Below are 25,111 nucleotides of genomic sequence, written 5' to 3'. Positions count from 1 at the left end.
ACAAATCTTGGGATTATGCCACACTTGCTGTCTGGCTTTCCTGTACATGGTACCATTTTGACTAAAAGAACTCTCTGCTTGAAAAGCCGAGCGTTATATTAGCATATAGAACAGTGATGACGAACCTTTTTTTGGCTTACGTGCCATAAGTGGGGGGAGCGCAGGGTGGTTGTGTGTGGGCGTGCCACACCCATAATGCAATGCGTGCACTACAGGCGCTCACCCCCATTTTGTGCATGCTTTTTCGCCCTCCCCAGGCTCCAGAGGCTTTATAGGAGCCTGGGAAGGGCAAAAACAGCCTCCCCCACCCTCTCCGGAGGCTTCAGGGACCTTCAGGAGGCTTCCCTAAAGTCTCAGAAGGGCAAAAAACAACCCTCCAAGCAAAGCGGAAGTCACTTCCGGTTTGCTCGGAGGGTCATTTTGAGCGCTCCGAAGGCTTCAGGGACCTTCAGGAGGCTTCCCTGAAGCCTTCAGAGCTGTCAAAATGACCCTCTGAGCAAACTGGAAGTCCATTCCTGAACTTCTGGTTTGCCCATAGGGCCATTTTTTTGCGCTCCGGAGGCTTCAGGGAAGCTCATAAAGTCTCCGGAGGGCCTCCGGGCAGGCAGGGGGCTCTTTTCACCCTCCCCAGGCTCCTATAAAGACTCTGGAGCCTGAGGAGGGTGAAAAATGGCTTTAAAAAGGGGTGAACTCAGCTGGACAGTGCACACATGCGCGCTGGCCAGCTGACAGGGCAGCACCTTGTGTACCCTGACAAATGGCTCCACGTGCCACCTGTGGCATGCTGCTATAGGTTCGCCATCACTGATATAGAATGATGAATTTTTCTCATTTTCTAAAGATGGTTTTACCTTGACACAAGAACTGAGGATCTTGAGTAATGCTAAGATATGTAAGGGGCAAGGCAAGACGTTTGGTGAGAAAGATACAAGGGGGAAAAAAAGTATTTGCACAGAACGTGAGTTTTAGTTCGAACTCTTTCATTTGCAATATGCTGTTTCAAGAGGCTCTTTTGTGAACATTTATCAGTCAAATATTTATTACGGCCGGCATAAATGTGAACACTTTATAGAGTTGATATATCAGTTTGCAGGGAATTCATTCAAGGAATTATCTGGTTCTATGTTTATAAGCCCTCTGCTGCCATCTTCTGGTTTCTGCATCCCATGATACATAAAAGACTATGTATCATGGGATGCAGAAGACTATTATGTCTATTTTAAATTTGGGACAGCAAAGGATCTTCTTCTTCTTCTTCTTCTTCTTCTTCTTCTTCTTCTTCTTCTTCTTCTTCTTCTTCTTCTTCTTCTTCTTCTTCTTCTTCTTCTCCTCCTCCTCCTCCTCCTCCTCCTTCCTCCTCCTCTTCTTCTTCCTCCTAATCCTCCTCCTCCTCTTCCTTTTCTGCCTTCTCCTCCTCCTCCTAATCCTCCTTTCTATCTAAAAGAAATCAAATCTAACCACCACATATATTTTAGGGAGTACTGTATGACACCACAAGCACACATATATGGTAACACAAAACAAGGCAAGCCGAGCTTAGTGAAAATAGAGTAAAAAAATAGCCAGGACTTGTGTTCATCAGCTAGCCAAATGAAAATGTCTGGAAAGCATCAACCTTTTTGCAGGGGTGATGAAGGAAAGCAAGGAATTGATTCCAAAGTTTGAAACTGAGAGCCTGTGATCCTGGAATGAGAATCAAGAAGAAATAGAAAGATTGTGATTCTGAACACAAAGGCCAGTTTCTTGAAATGGGTTCTTGCTAGAATGGGAAGCCAATGAATAACTCTGTAATATAACAAACATGGTAATTGCATAAAGAGTGGAGAACAGCCCAAATGAGACTGTTTTGACCTCGGATCAAGAGGATGGAGAGAATTGGAGTACCTGCCAGGAGAGTAGTAATCTAAGCATGAAATAACCAAAGCAAATTGTGGTCCCTCTTGTTAAGCCAATAGAAAATTGTTGCCATGCCTCCAACATTAATAAATGAAAGCAAAGTCAGCTGATCATCAGCCAAGGCCCTCAGATTGTGAGTGGTGGAAACAGGAATAATCTAAGCATCCTGAAGACAAATGGTGGGGGAGGGGCAGATAAAAATGATTAAGCAAAACTAAGTCATCTAAGAGGCTAACTCCTAACAAGAAAGATTAAACAAACTGGAAAGTTCATCTCAAAGAAGAGAAGTCTAGGGGGATGCATGATATCAGTCTTCCAACACTTGAAATGCTGTCACAAGGAAGAGGGTATTAATTAATTCTCCATAGCACATAAGAGTAGGACTGGATTAAGAAGTTTTACAAAGAAGATATAGGATGAAATAAGGAGGAATTTCCAGACCAGAAGAGTCATTATATTGTGGAATAGCTTGCTTCCTGGAGTCATGGGGGCTCCATCACTGAAGGTTTTCAAACAAAGCTTGGGAAACCATTTGGGAAAATATAAGAAGTCCTGCCCAAGGCAGGTGATTGAAGTTGAAGGTCTTCAAGATCTCTTCCAACCTTCAGGTTCTATGATAAGGAGAACTATGAGTATGGGAATGAACGTTATATGTTGACAGCCTGATAGGACTGTATTAGTTTGCAGAAGGTGATTGGCTCCTCCCATAGGAAACAAAAGAGAAGCGAATGGGGAGTGGGCTTTTGCAGGAAACAATTTGTTCCTTTGGTCATTTCAAGAGTGGAAAGTTCTGCTTGTGACTATAAGAGACTCTGTGCCACATTTTGCCTTGCCCTGCATTTGGAAACTAGTTATCTGGCAGCTCTCCAAATGAGATAAGGTTCGTGTTGATAACTATTCCTCGGAAAGACTGTTTGCTAAGCCTTGCTGACTGTGAATGAAAAGAATTCGTGTAAATAAAAGGGGTTTTGCCAGGATCAAGACTCCGCTTCTTGCTTTTTAAGGAAGCCTGGGTCAGAACACTATCAGAACATTTTGGTCCTGTCTCTCATGCCAGTGTATGGTGTGATTGCCTTAACTATTCTATTTTAGCTGTTGTAAATCTCAACTTGTTTCTTTTTACTTTTGACAACTTAGTGACTGGTACCAGCTTTTCCTCCAGACATTAAAAAATGTATGGAAAACAAGTAAAAAAAAACACTCTTAAAACGGTTTTAGGGAGCTAAGTCAAAGCAAAAACCAGCATTTGTGACATGGCTTCTTTTATTGCATTTATTACAAGAATCAGAAGAGACAATGAGTGGAAAACAGAGAGGGAAAGTGCTTAGTATTTACCAGTTAACCAAACAAAAGGGAGTGATTTATTCGCCTTGATGCTATGGCCATACTTACAGGAGAAAAATTACAAGTCCTAGACTTGTATGGTATCTAAAGTTGTTCCAAGCTGACTTACAGAAGACAGATTAGATCCTTGGATTTCATTGTTTCCACTGACAGAGGATTCTGTTGTAGACAAATCTTCTCCCCACTTTTGGATGATATAAGCTTCCACAGCGGCACTCGCCTGGGGCACATCTAAATGTTCATTGAAACCATAGCTAGCATTTTTCTGAAGCTTCACAAGAGCTGAAAAAAGGAACAGATGAATGGCATCAATGGAACAGATCTTCAACAATGTTAGAAATATGGCAAATATTTGTTCTATCTTAAGATGACATGTCGATTCTTCCACCATGATCCTGAAAACAACCATTGAACATTTAAAGCTGAAAGATTTTGTGAAACCAACAGGAGCCTCCTGTTGGTTTCATGAAAACGTAGATGTTTATTTTATTTACACATTTAGCACTTAGCAGTAGTACTTAGACTTACATGCCACTTCTTAGTGCTTTACAGCACACTGTAAGTGGTTTACAGAGTGAGCAATTGCCCCCAACAATCTGGGTCCTCGTTTTACCCTGAAAAGATGGAAGTCTGAGTAAACTTTGAGCCGATCAGGATTAAACTCCTGGCAGCAGGCAGAGTTAACCTGCAATACTGCATTCTAACCACTGCACCACGCAGACTCCTTTAGGCAGTCTAGCAAAAGGTTATTACTTATATCACGCATGAGAAGGTATCCCAGAAACTATTTGCTCAGGTTTAAAAGAGCAACTGCATTATTTATAATATGTTGTTTAAAATCTCTGACTGAAGAGAGCAAATGATTATTCATAGGTGGTCTTATCCTCCCTTTATTGTGCAACATAGTAATAGCTCTTAGACATAAGATACTGCTTCATAGCGCTTTTACAGCCCTCTCTAAATGGTTTAGAGTCATAGAGTCAGCATATTGTCCCCAACAATCTGACGCCTCATTTTACTGACCTTGGAAGGATGGAAGGCTGAGTCAACCTTGAGCCTGATGAGATTCGATCTGCCAAATTGCAGGCAGCCGACAGTCAGCAGAAGTAGCCTGCAGTACTGCAGTACCTTTTTTCCACTCCAAACACTTGGCCAGAGATCATGGTTTAATTCTGAGTGGACCTGGGCCAATGTTGTCCTCATTTTGGCAACGTTATATGTACGTATGTTGAACTGGATTCTGTCTTTTGCCTGTGAGGTTCCAGATTTGCTTTTACCATTTTGTCCACATCAGAAAAAAATGGATCTACTGTAGCTACAAATAATAGCTTGAGATTTTGATTTATTGAGTGCTATTGAGTTGAATGGGGTGTATTGAATTTGCATATTGCCCAACTCCCAGTGACATGGAGTTCTGAGCATTACATTGATGCTGACAATCACTGTCCATTTCTAAGAAAAAGCACACATGCTTTAAGAACCACGTGCGTGAAGATCTCCAAAGATTCAGGTCTATGCCAAAGATCAAGGCAATTCTCTTTTTCTAGAATTATAACTGCCTATAAAAAATATCTACTTTAATGAAAAAAAGGACCAGGGGTGGTATGATAGCAGTGTTCCAATATCTCAGGGGTTGCCACAAAGAAGAGGGAGTTCAAACTATTCTCCAAAGCACCTGAGGGCAGGGCAAGAAACAATGGATGGAAAGTAGTCAAGGAGAGAAGCAACCTAGAACTAGGGAGAAATTTCCTGATAGTTAGAACAATTAACCAGTGGAACAAGTTGCCTCCAGAAGTTGTGGATGCTCCAACACTGGAAGTTTTTAAGAAGAGATTGGACAACCATTTGTCTGAAATGATATAGAGTTTCCTGCTTCAGCAAAGGATTGAACTAGAAGCCCTTCAAGGTCCCGTCCAACTCTGTTACTCTGTTAACTTTCTTGACTAGATCTAATGGAAACTATAAACTCAGGTGTGTATATATTTATTTTTTATTCAAGAGATAGATAGATAGATCATTCATTCATTCATTCATTCATTCATTCATTCATTCATTCATTCATTCATTCATTCATTCATTTTGCTTACAAGTCAGCAAAGCTTGCTTAATAGGCTCATCCAGGTCTGCTATCTGCATACTTTCCAGAATGATTTCTGAAGGGAAGGGAAAAGGGAAAGAAATTTTGAATACATTTCAATCTTTTAAAACATGTAAGAAGTACTATGGTAAGAACAATCATGCCATCAATCTCTGGGACCCTTCCCCCTTTAGAATCTTAATCATAGACCAGCATGGAAGAATTGTTGAAATAAGCCTATAGCAATTTTTAAATGTAGTCCCCTAAAAATAATCACACTGTGGCACCTCTCTCTTTGTTTTTCCACTCAATTTCTCCTTCTATTGATTTTATGAACCTTGCTGAAGCACCCTAGATCTTCTTACCAGACCTTGTCTCTTACCTGTTAATTCAAGAGCTCTAATCTGGATCTCTTCCCAGTTGCTTTGGAAATAGATCATTGTCTTTTTCAGCAGTCCTCTCCTCATTTCTGGGTTGGTATTTTCAATCTAAATTTTACCAAGAATAATATTGCATTTTATTTATTGCAGCAACAAACGCCAACATAAAGCTGAAACGCAAAATCTTTCTTTACTGAAGCCATGGTTAAACACATCCCACTATGGTGCTACCATATTTTTCCTGTATTATTCCTGTGCATTATTATTCCTGCACATTATTCCAGTAACTTTTTATAACCATATTCTATAAAACACATTTTTAAAACATATTTTCCATTACTAAATATTTCTCTTTAAAATTATATATATATTATATTATGAATTGTTTCTCTGTCTGTCTGTCAGTCTGTCTGTCTGTCTGTCACATCTCTACACTACCCATCTCACCTAAGTTATTCTAGTCTAGGTGGTTTACAATAATATAATATAGATACTTATTTTGATTGATAGGATTTGATATAGAACAATCTAACCCTAACTGCTATATTCTCTAGGACTCTTCATTTTCCAGCTAGTAATAATCAGACTTTTCCTATTTTCTTATTTAAAAGCTTGGGGTGATTTATACTTTACCATGAAACAGATTGTCTCACATCAGATTACTGTATTTGCAGTTCTGGCTAATATCATTTCAATGGAAACTATATTGCTCTATGTGGCAGTAGGGCTAAAACAAAAATATTATCTCAATAACTACAGATAATTTTGCAAATATTTATTTATTTTGGAGATTTGATCTGAGCACCTGAGGGTAGAACAAGAAGCAATGGGTGGAAACTAATCAAGGAGAGAAGCAACTTAGAACTGAGGAGAAATTTCCTCACAGTTAGAACAATTAATCAATGGAACAGCTTGCCTCCAGAAGTTGTGAATGCCCCATCACTGGAAGTCTTTAAGATGTTGGATAAACATTTGTCTGAAATGGTATAGGGTTTTCTGCCTAGGAAGGGGGTTGGACTAGAAGACCTCCAAGGTCCCTTCCAACTCTGCTATTGTATTGTATTGATTGACTCTCCAATTTAGATGCAAAATTAATTCACTTGATAATTTTGAACTCTTTTGTAATAGGCAGAAGTGTTTTTTTCTCCAGTCAATTTTGAAAATCAAATTAATTGATCAGAAACTTGAAGATAGCTATTACATCTCCCTAAAGTCTTCTCTGTTTCAGGTTCAAAATAGCCAATACCTCCAACTGACATTTCTGTTGATGCAATCTGAGATTGAATTTGTAGCAATGGTATGTCTCATTCTTGGTTCATAATCAGATTGTGATTCCTCTATTGCTAACCAATATGCTCCCCTCCCCCCATTCTGTACTCATGCTGTTGATTTTTCCTACCAAATGGAAGAGCTAGCATTTGCCTTGTTAAGTTCATTTTACAGGTACTAGTTTCTGCCCATTGTGCCTGCTGGTTAAGAACTACTGAATCTTGTCAGTGAGATACTATGGGGTTTGCTATCCTCCAGCCATTGCATCATTTCCAGTGGTGGGATTCAAATATTTTTTACTACCAGTTCTGTGGGTGTGGCTTGGTGGGCGTGGTGTGGCTTGGTGAGCATGGCAGGGGAAAGATACTGCAAAATCTACATTCCCTCCCCACTCCAGGGGAAGATTACTGCAAAATCCCCATTCTCTCCCGATCAGCTGAGACTCGGGAGGCAGAGAATAGATGGGGGCGGAGCCAGTCAGAGGTGGTATTTACCGGTTCTCTGAACTACTCAAAATTTTCGCTACCGGTTCTCCATGACTGGTCGGAACCTGCTGAATACCACCTCTGCTCATTTCTAAATTTGATATAATTACCTAACCAATAAAAAGGTAGGTTAAACCTACGAGAAACGCATAGTATCTTTGTTTGCTTCTAGTTTCCCTATCCTCTCATCAGATTTCCAAAGTCACTGATGCTGAAAGAGACTAAATGAGACCCTGTTTGGATTGGCCCACCCTTGTTGTACAGTACTGACAAATGTTTTTTTTTTGCTTCTAAATGGATAAAGTGAGAAATTATTTTGTAATTCCTCAAAAAGGTGGCAAGCTTATGGAAGCAAAGAAACTGTTTTTAGTATAGATTTGCTGGATGACTATACCAACTTCAACAATTATCCTGTTTTTAGAGTACGCTAATTCAAGGATATCTCTCTCTTACCATCTGCCTGCATACATGGGTATGTAGATTTGGAAGAGTTAAATTAGTGGTATGGTAAAGTTCTTCAATATAGATTCTTAGTTTCCTTCTCACTAAAAACGTCACGCACTGCAGAAAAGCAGTCCTGCATGCCTAAAAAAGATAGCGGTATTCTTATACAAATCATGCGTAATGGTAGCAAGCATTTAAAATTATGAATAACTTGTTATTTATTCATTTGTCAAACTTAGGTACAACGCATCTCTCGGAGTGACTCTTATTTTTATCCAACTCACTACTTCTCCCCAGTCTAGCCCGGGGGTCAGAAACCCGTGGTTCTAGAGCCACATGTGGTTCTTTCATTCCTCTGCTGTGGCTCCCTGTACAAATTATGAGAGGAGCTTCCGGTTTGGCAGGGAGAACACAGTGCACCAGGAGGAGACTCTATGGCAAGGGGTGGGTTTTCTGGTCAGCTCCACAATTGATAGGGCTTTCCATTAGGACAGGTAGAGGGAAAAGAACACTGAGCTAGAGGAGACTCTATGGTGGGGGAACCAAATGTCCGGTTGGTTCCAGAATTGAAAGGGGGGCTTCCGGTTAGGATCTTTGTGGCTCTTTGAGTGTTTAAGATTGCTGATCCCTGGTCTAACCCAAAAGTTTCAGAATATGTTCTCCAAAGTCAGGGAAGATTGAGTGGTGCTGGCTTTTGGAAGGAAAAAAAAACCCTACAAAATTCCAGGACTACCTTCTTTTTAGCCCCAATACTTCCAAGTCTTCATGAAGCTTCAAGAATAGCAGTTTAATTATTGTGTTCATACAGCTAAACAAACCATAATTTGCTTAATCATGATTTACAGATAATCTAAAGCTGAATTGCACAACAAGGTCAGGGATAAAATACCAGTTGCAAGGGAGCAATAATGAGATGGGGTTATATCTCCATGTGCTGTTTGTGTGCCATGTGGGAGCTGGTGGTTGAGCACAATAGAATTAAAATGCAAAACTAAAATGAATCCTGGCCTGAATTAGCTGGGTATTGCTGTGATTGACAGCAGTGAGGAGGATTGGAATTGAGCCACACTGAGGTGAGACCAGTGGTGGGTTGCAGGTGGTAAGACCCGGTACCGGCATACCAGAGCCAGCCCAGAGCACCAGATACTCTTCCACCCGCCCGCCCGTGCTCCTTACCGGAGTTTAAAGACTTCTGCGCTTCCGCGCAGGGGCATGGCATATACAGCACCTGCACGATGTTCCATGGAGCAGCTGGAGCATCGCAGAGCTGCATGCATGCTGCGCGCGTCCATGAGGACGCCGCCGGCCCTGATCCAACCATAACGGTTGGAACAGGATTTGCAACCCACCACTGGGTGAGAGTTACAATCAAAGTCTATGCAGCCTCCGATGAGATAACAAACTTTTTAGTTTTTTTCATGTTCAAGGATTATCAAATACAAAATTTACTCTGGAACTTACCTCAGATACTTTGGGATTGGGGTCACGCTGGTGTATTAGAAGGGACACCAAATTATTTCTGGCTTGGATAGTAAAAAATCTTTTGTATCTAAACTTTGTCCAAGCAGCCAGGATGCCAAAGAGACATAGTGCAGCCTCACGCAGGTCACCATTGTCCTATAGCCAGAAAAAAGACACATTTTTCCAAAAGCTTAGACTTCCTGGTTTGTAATATTGCTGTGGAAAATACTTTGGGCTTAGGCTGAAAACCATATGGAGATTCACATATAAACCCTGAAAAATCTTAAATTGTGGCATTTGTTACCATACTAACAGTTGATAACAGGTGGCTTCAAATGAGAATTAGATCCATTCATGAAGGGTAAAACTATCAATTGCACAATTATGACATTTTACTTTGAATTTAGCAGTCCTAGTAGCCTCCCCTTTAATGATAATGAACTTTCTTTTGTGTACATCAATGTGTAGGGAAATAGTTTGTTGTGTTGAGGGATGGAACATTAATTAAGCTAAGTAGGGCCTTAGATATTTACTCCCAAACCTTACTCAGTTGGCACTGCTGCTTGGACTTTATCCTATGTATGCTGAGCAATTTGTGAGAAACAATTTTCAGTATCTTTTAAGTCTGTTTTTTGTTAAGACTAAAGAAACAACCTCCTTAGGACCATACCTAGTAATATACTGGGTATAGGTCAGAGGTGGGTTTCACATAATTTTACCACCAGTTTGCTGCACACCGAAACTGTGTGTGTGAGAGATAGCGCCTTCTGCAGATGTGTAAAGCCTTCTGTGCATGTGCTTTGTTCGTATACGCAGCTTGCATGCATGCACAGCTTAGAAAACATGGCTAAATAGGACGACATAGAGCTGGGACGGGTGGGTAGACCCACTCGCAGGTTACCACTACCAGTTTGCCTGAACCGGTCCGAACCGGCTGAATACCACCCTAGTATAGCTCTTGGCCCTCTCAGCAGTTCTTAAACAGGGAGCTCTATCCTTTGCTTACATCTGCCAAGTATGATGTGGTCTTCAGAGAAATGTCCTTAAATAGGAAACCCACATCTTTCCCCTTCAGGCGTGGAAAAATCAGAGCAAGCAACTTGAGACTTTCCAGAACCAATTTTTCATCATACAAAGCTCCAATGAGGACAGCTACAATGGTCCTCTTCTGTCCTTTCACCTGTAAGGATATAGGTAAGAAGGTAATTGTGAGTATACCCATAGAAAAAGATTTTACAGCACATTTGTGGGATCTCTCAAGGCAGACACCATAATCAGATTGATATTGTATATCATACTAAACCATAATTTGTTTAGTTTGTTGAATAACTATAGTTACCTGAATTCACTGTACCAAACTATGATTTCCAAATCAAAGTGGTTGGTTTTAGATCACATGCTTAAGTCATCAGCTGTGCAATCTATGTAGTATGAACCCTCTCCGTGTGCAGGCAATAACATTGAATGAATACCTTCCATGCCCATTTTTCCTAGTCAACAGCCCAGTGTCTGATTCTAGATCTACTTCACTGAAGGGGCAAGAGCTTGTGTCTGCCTTCAACACATTTCACACATTTTACACAACCTCAACAGGCAACAGCTCACCTTGTCAGGAGCCACCAGGAGAAGGTTCCCAAGACTACGGATTGCCATCTGACGGATGCCAGGATCCCAATCTCCTGCTCTTAGCATCATGTTTGGAAGGAGAGATTTTATCTGCAGTTTTTCTATCAAGATGGGATCTTGAATCACCTACAGTAAGTCAATGTGTTTCATATCATGCTCCAACATTAGGTAATTTCATCCCCCCCCCCCATTCATCTATCCAGGGGGCAATTGAAGTAGCTAAAAGGCTAGGATAAAATATAAATAAGTCACAACTGATAAAACCCACTACTGTAATAATATTAATGGTGCAATTTTAGATTTGGTTGAAGAAGAAACTCCTGATAAAAAAAACCAAACAGAATATCTAGGGGCAGAGTACAAATTAAGCCCAGAAGTGATATTTTGCCGGTTTGCCCCAGTTTGGGCGAACCAGTAGTGGAGTGGTGGAAGGCTCCAGCCACCTGCCCAGGCCTCATCATGGATGCTCTGTGCATGCGCAGACGTGCCGCACAAGAGCGAAGTAAGCATGTGCACCTGCACGCTCCCAGTTCTGAACCGGTAGCGAAGGTTGGAGCATTTCATGCCTGAATAAGCCTAATACATGCCACCAAGTTTTGATCCATTTTCTGCTAAGGTTTGGAAGAGTTGAGGTCATAGGATCATAGGGCTGGAAAGGTCTTCTAGTCCAACCCCCCGCTCAAGGCAGGAGACCTTATATCATCCTGGACAAATGGTTGTCCAGTCCATTCTTGAAAACCTCCAGCGATGCAGCATGCACAACTTCAGGAGGCAAGCTTTTCCATTGATTAATTATTCCCATTGTCACAAAATTTCTCTTTAGTTCTAGATTGGATTTCTCTATAAGCTTCCACCCATTGTTTCTTGTCATGCCTTTTGGTGCTTTGGAAAATAAGTCGGCCTTGTCTTCTCTGTGACAGCCCCTCAGATACTGAAAGACAACTATCATGTCACCCCTAATCAGGGACGTGAAGTCAGGGGAGGCAGGGGAGGCGGGGCCTCACCAGTGTCATGAGAAAAAGAAAAGAATTTTTAAAATAATTAAAAAGGCCAAGGTAGTTGCTGCCAGACTCCAAGTCACAGTGACTCTGAGTCTGCTTAGTGCTAACTGTCGGGGGAGGCGAGAGAACTATGGGCCTCCTTTGCATAAGGAATTTTTCACCTTTTAACCCTAGCTCAGAATTAAGCAAGGGTTAAAAGGCGAAAAATTACTTATGCAAAGGAGGCACGTGATTCTCCTGCCTCCTGATCTGGGAGCAGCAAATCATGCCTTGCAGCCTTGCCTAAGTAAGTTGCTTTTTTATTTAATTTTTTACATTTTCATCATGGCAGGCGGACAAGAGGAGAGTTGAAATCCACAGCTGGAAAAGGTATGTGGATCGGACGGAGGGAGGGGGGATTCAAAATTATTTGCAATATAAGTAATTGTAATTTGTTTTTATTATGTGTTTTTGTGTTTGTCTGTGTGTGTGTGTGTTTTACCCGCCTCTGCTGGCGCGTGGGCTGGCACATTTTTTTATTTTTTTTATTTTTTAAAGCCATGCCGCCTCAGCTCGCCATAGAGTGAAACATGTCCTGGTTTGTGGCCGGGAGGCACCCTGGCACTTTAAAGTGCATGCCGCCGCCCTGCTGTATGGCTGGGGTGGCAGCATGCACTTTAAAGTGTCAGCGTGCCTCCCGGCCACAAACCAGGACATGTTTCACTCTATGGCGGGCTGAGGCGGCATGCACTTTAAAGTGCCGGCATGCCTTCTGGGCCGGCCATTCAGCATGTCCCGCTGAATGGCTGGCCCAGAAGGCATGCCGGCACTTTAAAGTGCATGTCTCCTCAGCCCACCATACAGCAAAACATGTCCTGGTTTGTGGCCAGGCAGCATGCACTTTAAAGTGCCAGGGTGCCGCCCGGCCACAAACCAGAACATGTTTCGCTGTATGGCGGGCCGAGGCGGCATGCACTTTAAAGTGCCAGCATGCCTTCCGGGCCGGCCATTCAGTGGGAATGGCCCGCCCGGAAGGCATGCCGGCACTTTAAAGTGCCAGCGCGCCTGTCCACCATAGTGCGGGCTTGTTCTCCACTTTAAGGGGGCTTTGAGTGGGAAGGGGGGCTCTGCTTGGCTTTCCCCCCTCTCCTCAGGTGCAGCTGGGGTGAGGGGGTGGAGGGCGCGTGCACTATTCCAGCTGGTGGGGGGGGAGGCAAAATCCCACAAGGAAAATCCTGGCGCGTGAGGATGGGCGGAGGCAGGGGGCTCTCCCAATGCCAGCAGCTGCTGCCCCTCCTCGGTGCTTCTGGTGTGCGAGGCTGCTCAGGGAGATTATTCATTTCTTGCATTCAGACGCTTGGCTTAAAGCCACCCACTGCTCCCCTCACCCAGCTATAGCGACCGAGCGCGTGCTCAGAGAGGTGGGCTCCAAGGCGAGCCCTCCGATCCTTATGCGGTGAGGAGATGAACCCCGCAGCTTGTCCTACCCCCTCCCTCCCCAAGCGGGTGCCCTCTTCCTCCTCCTCCTCTCCTTCAAAGGCAAGAGGCGGGCAGGTTTTTTTTCCGGAGCGGCTTGGACCCTGCCTAGATTGGAGGGGTGGGGGGAGGAGAATATAGAGGTCCTGCCCGCTTGCCTCACCGGCCGTGAACCTCACCGCACGTCACTGCCCCTAATCCTTCTCTTCATTAGTCTAGACATGCCTAGTTCTTTTAACTATTCATTGTGCAATTTACCCTCCAGACTCCCTATCATCTTTGTTGCTCTTCTCTGCACACCTTCTAGGGCAGGGGTGTCAAACTCAAGTCTCCTGGGCTGGATCCGACCCATAGGGTGCTTAGATCTCTCCTGCGGGGCTGCCTTGAAAACAGTGATGGACCAGCCCATGATGCCTCTGCCAGCAGCCCACCTGAGCTCCATATTCGCTGGCAGAGGGCTGCAGGACACAGTTGTAGCCGAAAATGGAGTTCAGGAGCCCGTTTTCACTGGCAAAGCACTCGAACCATCACAGCACCCCTGACATGAGTGACGTCAAGCTGACCATGCCCACCCTGGCCCCCGAGGTGAAACACAACCCTGATGCAGTCCTCAGTGACCTCCTCAGGGTGCCATTGGCCAGGCAGTGTCGGCTACCCCCAGGGGAAGCCTTATCTGTGGGAGTGCCTTCCCTTTGGAATGAGCTGCCCCCAGAGCTTCGCGTAATCCTCGACCTCCAGTCCTTCCGGCATGCCCTAAAAAGTTGGCTTTTTCAGCAAGTCGGCCTGGCCTGAATAGAATAAATTAAATTATTAATTTCAAATTGTTAATTTTAATTTAATCCTAAATTTGACTTAAATTGTCAATGGAAGGCTATTGGATTGCCTATTTAATCTTTTTAAACTTTTGTTATATGTGTTTTTTTATGTTGTACGCTGCCCTGAGTCCTTTGGGAGAAGGGCGGCATACAAGTCCAATAAAACCTAAACTTAAACCAAACCAGTGAAATAGAGTTTGACACCCCTGTTCTAGGGTCTCTGCATCTTTTTTTTTGTATTATGGTGACTATAAATAAAATATAATACATTGTAAAATAAAAACAATAAAAGTAATACATTAATAAATATTACATCGATAGACTTCCTGCTGTAATATCCATGTTTAAAATGGTGAGAAAAAAATAGTCTCACTCTTTTCTGTGGGCCTTCAAAGCTGTGGAGAAAATATGTAGGTGATTTATTTATTGCACTCCATTTATGATGTATAAATTACTAAGAATATTTTAATATTTTAAAAAATAACTTGTCTATATTTGTATAATGGCTGTTTTTATAATAATGGTTTTTATAATGACTGTTTTATATTCTTGTTTTATTTTAATGTTGCATGCTGCTCATGCTACCCAGAGTCACTTCATATGAGAGGCTACATAAATTTGATTTACTAACTAACTAACTAACTAACTGAATGAATGAATGAATGAATGAATGAATGAATGACTAAATAAAGAAATGTAAATTAAAGGGCCCCTCTCATGCTAACTTGTCTCCAACCATTTAAGGCTGTCAGCATTCTAGGTCCTAAGACTTACTTCTGTCAAAAAGGCAGTTCCTGTTAGTCGGAGCTTCTGGGAGTCTGAATTTATCCATGGTAGGATATTCTGGATAGTTTTGTAGTGAAGAAGTCTACTCTGAAACAAACAACTGAAAGATAAAGAAAGACTGCTTTAGTGATGTGGGCCAAGTTCTAAAACGGAACTCATTTAGTCCAAAGCAGCATCATATGTGACAAGACCTTCCCCTGGAAGAATTTGATTACTACTCCTTGTTTATTATGCTGACTGTCTCTTGCCTTGCAGCTTTCCTTCCTGTCTGTGAAACTTATTTACTACTTGCAACTCAACCGTAGAGCCATCACCATGTTCTTCTTCTCCATTGCTATGAGTGTTGTTTAGACTCAGGAGGTGTTGTGCAGTTTCCCAGGTTATGCAAATGGTATGCATGCATTGTATTCCTTTTATATTTGCCAATGCAGGGACAGAACTAAGACCAATTGGAAAAAAGAGGGAAAACAAGAATTGGATGATGATGTGGCTAGAGAGCATCAATGTATGTATGTATCTCTCTGTATGTGTCTCTGTCTCTTTCTCTGCCTTTGTCTGTCTCTGTCTCTTTCTGTCTCTGTTTCTTTCTGTCTCTCTCCTATCTATCTATCTATCTATCTATCTATCTATCTATCTATCTATCTATCTATCTGTCATCTGTCATCTATCTTTCTCTCTATGTCTCCCCCCCCCCTTTCTCTCATCTTCATCCATCTACCTCTACGTCTATCTATATCTACATCTATATCTGTTATCTATCTATAGCATATATATCTACAATATATCATCTACCATATTTTTCGGAGTATAAGATGCGCCTTTCCCCCCCAAAAAGGGTGAAAATCTGGGTGCATCTTATATACTGAATACAGCATTTTCGGCCAACCGAAACCCCACCCCCTTTGCAAAATGGACCGCTAGAGGGTTTGGGAGGCTTGCAAAGTGCTCCTGGGGGCTGGGGAGGGCAAAGATGAGCAAAAAATGGGCCATTTTTGCTCACCCCCCCCAGCTCCCAGGATCACTACAAGCCTCCCAAAGCTCTGCATGCCCCTCCCTTTTTCTGCAAAAAACGAGGCGTGCAGAGGGTTTGGGAGGCCTGCAGAGTGTAAAAACCTTTTGTTTTAAAAAATATCTCTTCAAAACCATCGTGCATCTTATACTCTGGTGCCTCTTATAGTCCGAAAAATACCATATTTCTATCTCTATATCTATCTATCATCCATCCATCCATCTATCCATCCATCCATATCTAATAGTAGGGTCATAGTTAAAATAACTCAAGATTTTTATTTAAAGATTTTTGATGCAGTTAATGTTTTCCTTTAAATATTGGGGGAAATGGTGAGTGAAGACCTTACAGAAAGCTTAAGAATGCAAGACAAGTTATGCTACTGAGTCAGAGCAAGGCTTATATAATTCAGCACCAGTTTGCCGGTCTCCAAAAGAAACATACAAATGAATTAACTCACTCTTTCAACTGTGTTTTCCAAAACTAGTACAAAGAGCTATATTGTCCCTGTATTTAAAGCCACTAGGTAATCACTGACAATTCTCTTACCGTGTTAGCAGACAGACCCCTTCCTGGTGGGTTTTAGGATCTCGGAGTAATGCCCAGATACTCACTTCTCTGATTTCTGCCAACGATGGGTCACAGGTGAGCTTTAATACTAGAGCCTTCAGGCTTGACACAGAGAGTCTATCCAAGAAAAAGAACATCAGCCTGGAATATCAAAAACCTCCAGCCCGCTCTGCTTCTGTGTTAAGACTGACCTTTAACAATAACAATTTATGTCTGCCCTGGTCATGCTATGTAGAAAAATCTTCTGATGGAAGAAAATTTACTTTATAAGAAGTTCTCTTCCCACTATTAAAAGAAAGGATGAGCGATTGAGAGAGAGGAAGGTTTACCTGCATGGGTTGCCTTCAGACAGTTGTTCTCTTACAAACAGCTTCCGTCGGCCTTCAGATAAAGGCATCTTTTGCCCCAAAGTTTTGCTGACCTGCCACAGCAGAGCACAAAAGAGCTCTGGGAACACCTGTTGGAGGGCTTTTTTCACTTGCAGAACAGAAAGGATTTCGTAGATGGCACAGGTGGCCTGGGAAAAGGAAGAAGAGACTGAAATATGGAACTTTCTTTCCAATCTTTGAGAAAGCTAAACAAATCGTGGAAGATAAAGCTTAATGTAATGGACATTTGGGCTTTGTGAGGACCCTTCCCCCATTCATATGGTTTAACCAAAAGTTGCTCCAGGCAATATAAGACGGACAATTTTTCTCCCAGTGCTATTGGGAGGGATATTTGTGAACTGCGGGGGCTAAACCTTAACTACACCAGAGGTGTTTGGACCGGTTCAGCCAAACCGGTAGGAACCTGGGTCACTAGATCCGGCAGCGACCCAGGTCTGCCATGCCCTTGATCTGGTTCTTTCAGCAGCGCTATAGGTGCTACCATTTTGTTTTTGCCTTCTGCACATGTGCAGAGCAATTTTTATCACAGTGTGCATGCATATGCATGCATAGTGTGTGTCCCATAGTGTGTGTTCAGCGCATCCCTGAGCGAACCGGCAGTAGCAGCAGCCAGAACCCACCTCTAAACTATACCCTTTATTTTCTAAGTCAACAGATTCACAGACAAGCCACAGACTCAAGAAATGGAAATAGTGCCTTGGATTGGTAGTTAAAGGTCAGTTTGTTGTCCCCAAAGTATTGCAGTGTGGTCAGGCTCAATAGCCCAGGTCCTGTGTGGTGGTTTCTCTCCATTCTTGGAACACTTTAAATTTTTAAAAACACTTAGATTTATTAATGTATTTATTCTATTTATATTCCTCCTTTCACTAAAAAATAAATAAAGTAAGAATGACAAACAAAAGTAAAACTTTAATGAAGAACAAAGATGTAAAAATAATAAAGTACAGAAAATCAGAAGCAATATTTATCATAATAGATGCTCAATAAAACAGATGATGGGCCTAGTGGCAAAATGTCATAAAAGCTGTGTGAGCCGCACTTCTTGGGAGAAGAGAGTGCCACAAAATTCATGATCTCATCAAATCTCATATTTATAGAAATAAAATATTAAATGTTAATTATTGAACAGAAGGAAAATGATTAGGAAAAATGCCCGATGCAGTTTCAATATACAATAATACAATACAATACAATACAATACAATACAATACAATACAATACAATACAATACAATACAATACAATACAATACAATACAATACAATACAATACAATACAATACAATACAATACAATACAATAGCAGAGTTGGAAGGGACCTTGGAGGTCTTCTAACCCAATCCCCTGCCTAGGCAGGAAACCCTATACTGTTTCAGACAAATGGCTATCCAACATCTTCTTAAAGACTTCCAGTGTTGGGGCATTCACAACTTCTGGAGGCAAGCTGTTCCACTGATTAATTGTTCTAACTGTCAGGAAATTTCTCCTCAGTTCTAAGTTGCTTCTCTCCTTGATTATTTTCCACCCATTGCTTCATGTTCTACCCTCAGGTGCCTTGGAGAATAGTTTGACTCCCCTTCTTTGTGGCAACCCCTGAGATATTGGAACACTGCTATCATGTCTCCCTAGTCCTTCTTTTCATTAAACTAGACATACCCAGTTCCTGCAACCGTTCTTCCTGCCAAGAGTAGTGGACACTTTGGAATTTTTAGATTAAGAGTTAGGACATGCTGCCATTTCTCTTTACAGCACCACATTAGTCCTTTTTCAAAAACTGATGTTATTTACAGAAATAGAACTTGTATTTATTTATTTATTACATTTATCCTGTTTTCCCGAAAATAAGACCTCCCTGGATAATAAGCACAATTGGGCTTTTGAGTGTACGAGCTAAAATAAGCCATCCCCCCCAAATAACCCCTCCTCAAAAATATTGCAACAGAACAGCATCCATGAGGTGACCACACTTGCTGCGTCCTGCACCTCAAAAATAATAAGACCTCCCTGAAAATAAGGCCAAGTGCTGTAGCTTCTAATTCAGTTTCCAAAATAAGAAACAAGTGAAGTTTTGGAAAAAGACTTGAAATATCTAATGATTTGAGTTAAACCAATTCCAGATTTCAAATGGACTAAATAAAGATAAACGACGTTACTCCAGTGTCTTATCGTGCGAGGCTCTCGCACATATGTAACTCCTAAAGTGTACGAAAAACTTGAAAAGGCTCACAATTCAATCTAAAGATGTTTATCTTACCATGTGATGGGCAACTGATCACTCCATTTTCAAAATTAATAGGGAGTTATAGCTATTCCCTGCTCAATCACAAAATACAGGATATTGAAAGATTATGGTTTTATTTTCTCAAAACAACCTGAAACTCTTCAGTTCAAATAAAAAACTTCCAAATGCAAGATGTGTCATGTTCCCAGATTGCCATTTCAGGATGGGGTTTTATTCATCGGCTTGTTGTACTGTTCCCTTCTCAGAGACATAGATACCATCCAAGAATTTTCTGATATCTTTATTCTTGACAGTTGTGGCTTACTGGATCAAGGCAGCCGAGTTAGATACCAATTCAACGTCATTTCCTTCAAGGATCAGTTCATCCTTCTGAGCTTGCGATCCTGCACAATTAACGCCTTGCCTCATGCGTACTTGTCGGATATATTTCTCCCCAAGGAAGTTACGGATTTCGACCAGGGAGCCATTCTCTTGCATAACGACGTTGATGGGGAAGTGGGCATACACAGACGTCATCTTATAACGAAAGCCCAATGTCACTCCCTTGATCATGTTTTGCACCTGACTGCAAATTGTGTGAATGGTTGCCAACTCCTTTCTGTTACCCCACCACTTGTCAACACGCAGCCTCTTGCGTTTTTCCCCCAAAAGGGAGAGTTCCACATTGATGTGGTTGGAATCCCTTTTCAAAGTTCCTCTGGGGCCTTTGACAGTAACTGTCCGCCCCTTCAGGATAATGTTGACTTTCTCAGGAACGTCAACTTTTTGGTTACTGAGAATGGTCTTCATTTTTAATCTTTCGTGTTGACAGGAAAGGAAATGCGTCTTGCATCATCACGCTTTTAAACGGCGTGCCGCGTCTTCAAAGCCAAGTGCTTATTTCAGGGGTCAAAAGAAAATAAGATCCTGTCTTATTTTCGGGGAAACACAGGTATATAGCTGCCCATCTTTCAACCAACTTTTGTGTCTTCTGTATATTTCTTCTCAATCCTTACCTGACAACAGTGTTAACACTGTTTGTTGGAGCTTGAGAGTGTTAGTAAACTGACTACCTAGATGGGGGCCAATGCTCGACTGTGATGATTCAACATCCTTCAGCAGTCACATTGTTTATCTCCATTTTTCTAGGAATCACTCAGAATAAAAGAAACCCTATTACAAAAAACTCAAGTTCTCTAATGTTTATGCCATTCAGAATGCCTAGAGAATAATTCAACCTATCTCACTAATGTCTTCTTGAAAAGATTCATAGAAAAATACCCCTAGGTTTTCTTCTATCTCACTTACTTTGAGAGGATCTTCTTCTGCAAATTCCACAATATCTTCGTTTGTGAAGTGCAAAATTGTTCCTGAGTCTGTGGGCTTTGTTATTCTGTTTGCTAGTTTTGGAAGGATGAGCAAGGCCAGGGATACATCTCTACCCAGAAATCTCCAAAGTTCACCTGTCTCACTAAAATTCAGCAGGGGAAAAAGGAAAACATCATCTGATAAGCTTTTGCACCAATTCAAAAAATACAATATGCATTGTCAACATCTATATGGGGTACCAGGGTAATGTAAGGCAGAATGTATAGTGCCACTATACTGCCTCCTGCCATTTACCTCCCAAAGACCGATAAGATCACACAGATTGGGCCTCCTCCGGGTGCCATTGGCGGGTCAATGTTGGCTGGCGACCCCACGGGGGAGGGCCTTCTCTGTTGCTGCCCCGGCCCTATGGAATGATCTCCCCGTAGAGATCCGGACCCTCACTACTCTTCCGGCTTTCTGTAAAGCTACTAAGACCTGGCTGTTCTGGCAGGCCTGGGGCTGTTGATCAGCATCCAGCCCCATTTTAAGTGGTATGTATGTTGTGTAATTTTAAATAACTGTATTTCTATTTTTAATTTTTATATTCCCTGGTTGTCTGTAAGCCGCCCAGAGTCCCCCTGGGAGTGGGCAGCATACAAATGCTAATAAACTTCCAAACTTCCACTTATTCACTTATTTCATATTTCAGTTTTGATGCCAATGAATATTCATAAGATTTATAGCTACCCTTGACACAAAATACACATCTCAGTCTTAAGCACACAAGTTATGGCATGTATGCAACAAATCGATTCCTCTGCACCCTCCTTTTATTTAGAAAAAGTAAAGGTCAGTCAGATGTTGATATACAAGAGTAGCATTTCCGGGCGGGGCTTAGCAGTGAGAAGATGGAGTTTCAGGCTACTCCTGAAATTCCTCTATACCGAAGGATTTTTGGACGGGTTCTTTGAACTCTAGCTGTCCCGTAGACGACAGTGAAGGTGGGGAGAGACCCAGGACCTCAGAGATACCCGCAAATCTCTGGGGGGGGGTATTAACTCCTCGTGCCAATTCCTTTTTGGATTAGCTGCGTGCTAACTGAAACTGCAGGTTGCCCCTAAGAATGGAAGAAGTGATGTCATCTGGTAAGCTGATTTTATTATCCAAGAGAGACTGTTCGTGTTAAAAAATTAAGCTAACTGAAACCAAAGAACAGGAAGATTTAGCGGCGAATTGGCTTTTTCTAATGGATTTATGACTGGTGGTTACTTTACTTCTTAAATGCTTCAAGAAACTCCGCGACATCCTCCCCCCTCTGAATCTCCCTAAGTGGATCGTAAAACTTATCTCCTACTAATTAGCTCGTCACGATTCGACATTTTTATTACTTTACTACCTAGTTCTGTTTACAACTAAATAAGATTGACAGCCTGTAAGAGACTAAAAAAAAAGTGCTTCGAAGCCTGTGGGGGGGAAAAAAAGAGAGAGCTTCTAATTTTTAACTACGACACATCATGGCGTCCCAAAATACCTCTAAGATTTCATTTCAGGCTCTTTTTTCTGCGTGTAGAGGACTTTTTGATTCTTATCAAAAACTGGAAAGAAAACTGGATCAACTGATTCTAAAATATGAAGCTAAAACTGAGATCGTTGAATGCTTAAATGCTCCTGAAACACAAATGGAAAATGTGAGAAATGGTGTCTGGTCTATCTCAGAGGAAGAGAGGAGTGGGGGAGCTATAAAGACGACTCACTTAAAGAGACAGAGTGCAGGAGGAATGGAAAATCCACCCTTGAGAATTAAAGTTAATTTGGGAAATTTTATAAGCCTAGGACAACATTATTATTTCATCACCGACATTCAGAATCCAAAGGTGCCAAAATATTTTTGTTTGGATTTGCTTATGGAAACATTTGGTAAACTTATCCAACGAATGGCTATTGGACTGAGGAAATCTCGTTGTTGGAGGGACACAGGCTGACAGATGGGAGAATACAACCTAAAATTAGCTAAATCGGATTACTTCAATTTGTAATAGATATAGCTGAATAATGACTGATATGGATAGCAATATATATAATTTGGAACTGGCTGATAGATTGATGAATACAATTGAAAACTAGTTAAATCTAACTGCTTTTTCTTGTAACAGATATAGCTGAATAATAATTGATATTGATAGTAATGTATATAATGTGGAGTTGATATGATAATTAACAATTGGATATGAGAAAACACCTTTAGACTATACATAAAGAGTATTAACTACAATAATTATCACTATTAAAAAACCAAATAAAATTCATACAATCAAATGTTAATCAATACTGGGAAAATGTTATGATATATGATATAATTGAATATTATGGATGTTTAGCTAAAATAGGATATGAGGATTTGATGATAATAGAGGATTTTACAAATAAGTAAATGAATTGCCAGCATGTGTTATGGATTAATTCTTTAGCATAGCTAAGGATGAAGGATGTTTAAATAACCATAATAATTAAAACTGAAGGTATAATGATGTTGATATGGTAAATATTCGAGTTAAGATATTTGAATTAATATGAATTAACGGAAGAGAAGCACCAAAACATGTTGTAACCAGTTGATATACTTCTTTTTTTTTTCATAATAGACACCTGTGTTTTGTTTTGTTTTCCTGATTGTCGTTTTTTTCTTTTTTTTTGTATTATTTACTATCTTTTATTTTAATTTTTATTTTCTATTTGTCCTTTTTTCTTTTTTCTTTTTTTTTAATTTTTGTTCAAGATTATTACTCCTACCAATATTTCTAAATAATAATCACAGTTAAATGAAAATGGATATATAATAATGCTTGAGTTAATATGAGTTATGTTGGTTGACTGTGGAGGAGATGTACCAAAACTTATCTGTAATTGATTGATATATTAAGAAAGATGCTGTACCCATTTTAAACTAAAATTAAAAAATATTTAATTTAAAAAAAAAGAGTAGCATTTCCTGATAGGTTAATATAATCTAAACATTCAAAAATGGTGATTCCATTTTCCCAATATTTTCTCTCCCCTGGAAATCTGGGTACAAAGAGGAATCAAAAGTCAAAGGTTGATTACTTATCTCCTTAAACTCCACTAACTGAAATCCAAAGGTTCCCTGGATCCGTAGAGACATAAAGAAGTCACCTTCTCAAACAACTATAGATCTTGATTTAAATTTGGTCACATACCTATCCATTGGAAGGCGCCGGCACAATAGGCTGCTAAACACAGCATCCAAATGAAAATGGGCTACAATGGACAAGGCATCCATGAGAAACTGTCTCAAGTCATCCTGCTTGATGATAGACAAGTGACTGTAGAATACATCCAGGACTGCTGAGATCTAGAAGGAGCAACATGGACACCTGCACTCCCATTTGTTAAGCACATCAAATAATGATTGCACATAAGGGACGTGGTTCATTCCCTTAAATTTAACAAGTGGTTCTTATACCTGATATTTAATCTGTTCCATAGGAATTTCTAAAGCAGTCTGAAAATTTCGTACAGCTCTAGAACTACAATTGCCTGCTTCTGCTATACTGTAACTAGATTAACTGCAATTCTTAGAAAGTTTATATAAATGTAAGAGTATCTTGTCTTAACCATCCTTAATAAGAAATACTTGGTGACACATAAATAGATATATCAGAATCTGTCTGCCAAATCTTCATCCTAAATCTGGGACAGGAGGAAAATCCTGCTCTACCCACTGTACACTTGACCTCCAATAATGTGTTAGAACTAGCACCTGGCCACTAAAAAAATGTCCATCCTACTCTACGTGAAGCAATGTTTTAAAAGGTCCATATTGCGACAAAGAATCACCTGTCCTTCCATTGCATTTCCACAATCTTGAAGGATGGTTAGGAGCCAGTGACCAGCAGCAATGGCACACATTTTGTTTCCAGATACTAAAACTTCCAGGATGCTTGTGACAAAATCAAGACCTTGATCTGGTGGGAAATAAGCACTGACCACCTGTCAACATAAATAGATGAGGTCATAAGAAATCTATAGCTCATCAATTGGTTCATGCTTCATTTGTTTATTTATATAATTTACATTTCGTTACAGTTGGAAATGTTTATGTGATATATCCCAAATTGTACGCCTATGATATAAATGAAAACAGCAGCTAAGCCAATTAAACAAACAACCCTCATCTAATTAATCAATAAAAACAACAAGATTGTAAAGTTTAATTTTTGAGAATGTTTTACTGAACAGTCTTCAGCATCTTCCCAAATGCAACCAGGTAGCGAACTAATACAATCTGCAGAGTATGAGCTACTGAGAACCATCTTCTAGCTTCTGTTTCCTTTACTTCCCTAAAGTAGGGATCAAAGAGAGTTTTTCCCAAAATGATCAAATAGGTTGTGTTAAGAAAGTGTAGCTTGGAAGGCCTTTCCTGATTCTCATCATTGGGAAGGAGGGAGGAAGAGAGTGAGAGATAGATGGTAGAAGGGAAGTACCCAGGTCTGTGTGTGAGAACCAGATAGCATTTTACTCAGTATCCTGGGCCCACTGACCCCCAAAAGAGAAAA

General features: G+C 40.9%; 1 protein-coding gene and 1 pseudogene across 1 annotated transcript in view; both read right to left on the bottom strand.

Annotated features, from left to right (window-relative positions):
- Positions 1-3,226: 3,226 nt before the first annotated feature.
- The window catches only part of LOC148049783 (maestro heat-like repeat-containing protein family member 2B), a 74,160-nt gene continuing 52,275 nt past the window's right edge, over positions 3,227-25,111 (bottom strand). The window contains exons 29-41 of the mRNA XM_087728822.1: positions 24,393-24,545; positions 23,753-23,907; positions 20,535-20,697; positions 16,948-17,135; positions 16,598-16,735; positions 15,028-15,139; positions 10,962-11,108; positions 10,363-10,536; positions 9,357-9,512; positions 7,905-8,036; positions 5,700-5,805; positions 5,328-5,393; positions 3,227-3,522 (exon numbers count right to left, since the gene is read on the bottom strand). Of these exons, the coding sequence (XP_087584948.1) occupies positions 3,308-3,522; positions 5,328-5,393; positions 5,700-5,805; positions 7,905-8,036; positions 9,357-9,512; positions 10,363-10,536; positions 10,962-11,108; positions 15,028-15,139; positions 16,598-16,735; positions 16,948-17,135; positions 20,535-20,697; positions 23,753-23,907; positions 24,393-24,545 (1,905 nt within the window). The 3' untranslated portion in view covers positions 3,227-3,307. The remainder of the gene's footprint in view (positions 3,523-5,327; positions 5,394-5,699; positions 5,806-7,904; positions 8,037-9,356; positions 9,513-10,362; positions 10,537-10,961; positions 11,109-15,027; positions 15,140-16,597; positions 16,736-16,947; positions 17,136-20,534; positions 20,698-23,752; positions 23,908-24,392; positions 24,546-25,111) is intronic.
- On the bottom strand, positions 19,344-20,057 carry LOC106544064 (large ribosomal subunit protein uL6 pseudogene; annotated as a pseudogene).

Source organism: Thamnophis sirtalis, unplaced genomic scaffold, assembly GCF_051295495.1.
Source record: "Thamnophis sirtalis isolate CommonGarterSnake01/CBP01778 unplaced genomic scaffold, rThaSir2_p1.2 scaffold_1, whole genome shotgun sequence".
NCBI classification, from domain to species: Eukaryota; Metazoa; Chordata; class Lepidosauria; order Squamata; family Natricidae; genus Thamnophis; species Thamnophis sirtalis.
This window is presented reverse-complemented; position numbering and strand designations above follow the sequence as displayed.